This window comes from Penaeus monodon, chromosome 24, assembly GCF_015228065.2.
Source record: "Penaeus monodon isolate SGIC_2016 chromosome 24, NSTDA_Pmon_1, whole genome shotgun sequence".
Lineage (NCBI taxonomy): Eukaryota > Metazoa > Arthropoda > Malacostraca > Decapoda > Penaeidae > Penaeus > Penaeus monodon.
Genome location: NC_051409.1, coordinates 25,749,346 through 25,750,836, shown reverse-complemented (window position 1 = coordinate 25,750,836; position 1,491 = coordinate 25,749,346). Strand labels below are relative to the sequence as shown.

Genomic DNA, 1,491 nt, shown 5'->3' with positions numbered 1-1,491 from the left:
ACATGGCAACATCGACTGTGCCAACGCGACAGTTAGATATGCTGCTATTTGCAACAGCAAGAACGCCTGGTGAGACACTGCAAACCAGCGTCTAACGTCACGCTAGAAGCCCTCGCCCACTCGTCCGCATACACCCTGCTAGGCATCAGCTCAGCAGTAGGGCACACGTAGGATGCCTAGTATGGCATCAACCCCCAGTAAGCATTGCAACTAGGGAACGTTAGGCAACGCGCTAAGGTCCGAGGCGCTGCCGTAGCATCACCTGTGTGCATGCGCTAGGGACAGGTAGGTAGCGCACGCAAGTAGAGGACACTTAGTTGGCCATGCGCTAATAAGGCATCGACGTTAGTAGGGCAGGCACCTTGCGGGCTCAAGTTCAGTGGCGCATCGGCGCAGTAGGTCCTCACGCTAGGTGGGCATCACGTAGTAGGGCATACGCTAGGTAGGGCATACTCAAGTAGAGCATGTCACTAGGTAGGGATCACGGCTAGTCGAGCACGTAGATGTCGTCCGTAAGGGCTCCTACGTAGTGTAGGGCATCACCTGTGTAGGGTAGGAGGGCATCAGTGCTAAGTAAGGGCATCACGACAGTAAACATCACGCTAGTGGCCATGCGCACTAAGGCATCAGCGTTAGGTAAGGCATCGTCACAACTGTAGGACATCTAGGCTGCGCAGGTAGGCATCAGGCTAGGTGGGCATCCGTAGTAGGTGCATGGTGGGTCATACTGTCTAACTTGGCAGGGCGCTAGGGGCCACGCTTCGATCAGTAGGCATCGCGTAGAACAGGCACACGATCATAGGCTCGATTAGGGACGAAGTGTGAGGTGGTAGCTAGATGCGCAGGATGCGTGGATCGTGAGTAGCATCAGCTGGACGTATGCGCTGTGCATATACACATGGGGGTTACGTTTAAGCGACGGCACTGATGTAGTATGTATGCTGAAATTCATTCGTTTAGTCACACACCGCAAACTCAAACACTCCCCCCCCCCCCCCAGACGACGGCGGCGCGGCGGAGGTGGTGAGCGCCGTTATCCCGATAGCGGGCGAACCGGAGCTCTACCTCGTCGCCCTCGGGAAGAACCTGTCGGTGGTTCGCTGGTCGACGTCCGACCCCGACCAGCACACGGCGACCCCGAAGATCATCCAGACGACCACCGACGACCACTTCAACGACGCCAAGTGCGATCCTCGAGGACGACTCTGGGCTGGTAGGTGATGCAGATGTGTGGATTCGTTTTGTATTTTCAAGATTCAGTTGTATCTCTTGTATTGTTGTATTTGTGAAAGCACGTAATTTATCATTATATGCAGAGTATATTTATTGTTACTTTAGGATAGACTTTCTTATGACTGCAGTGAATTTAAAACATTATTTGTATATCCATTCTCGAAAATTTGCATTGTTAGTATAAAAAGAACTAAAGAGAACCTTGTGAACCCGTCCAATAAAATTTCGTAAATCTATATGAATTACAATATCCACATT

The 1,491-nt window shown here is 51.8% G+C and overlaps 1 protein-coding gene across 1 annotated transcript in view; it reads left to right on the top strand.

Moving 5' to 3' along the window:
- Positions 1 to 1,000: 1,000 nt before the first annotated feature.
- LOC119588681 (regucalcin-like) overlaps positions 1,001 to 1,491 on the top strand; it is a gene marked incomplete at its 5' end in the record, with an annotated part of 2,388 nt that continues 1,897 nt past the window's right edge. Inside the window, 1 exon segment of the mRNA XM_037937317.1 lies at positions 1,001 to 1,213. Coding sequence (XP_037793245.1) covers positions 1,001 to 1,213 — 213 coding nt within the window.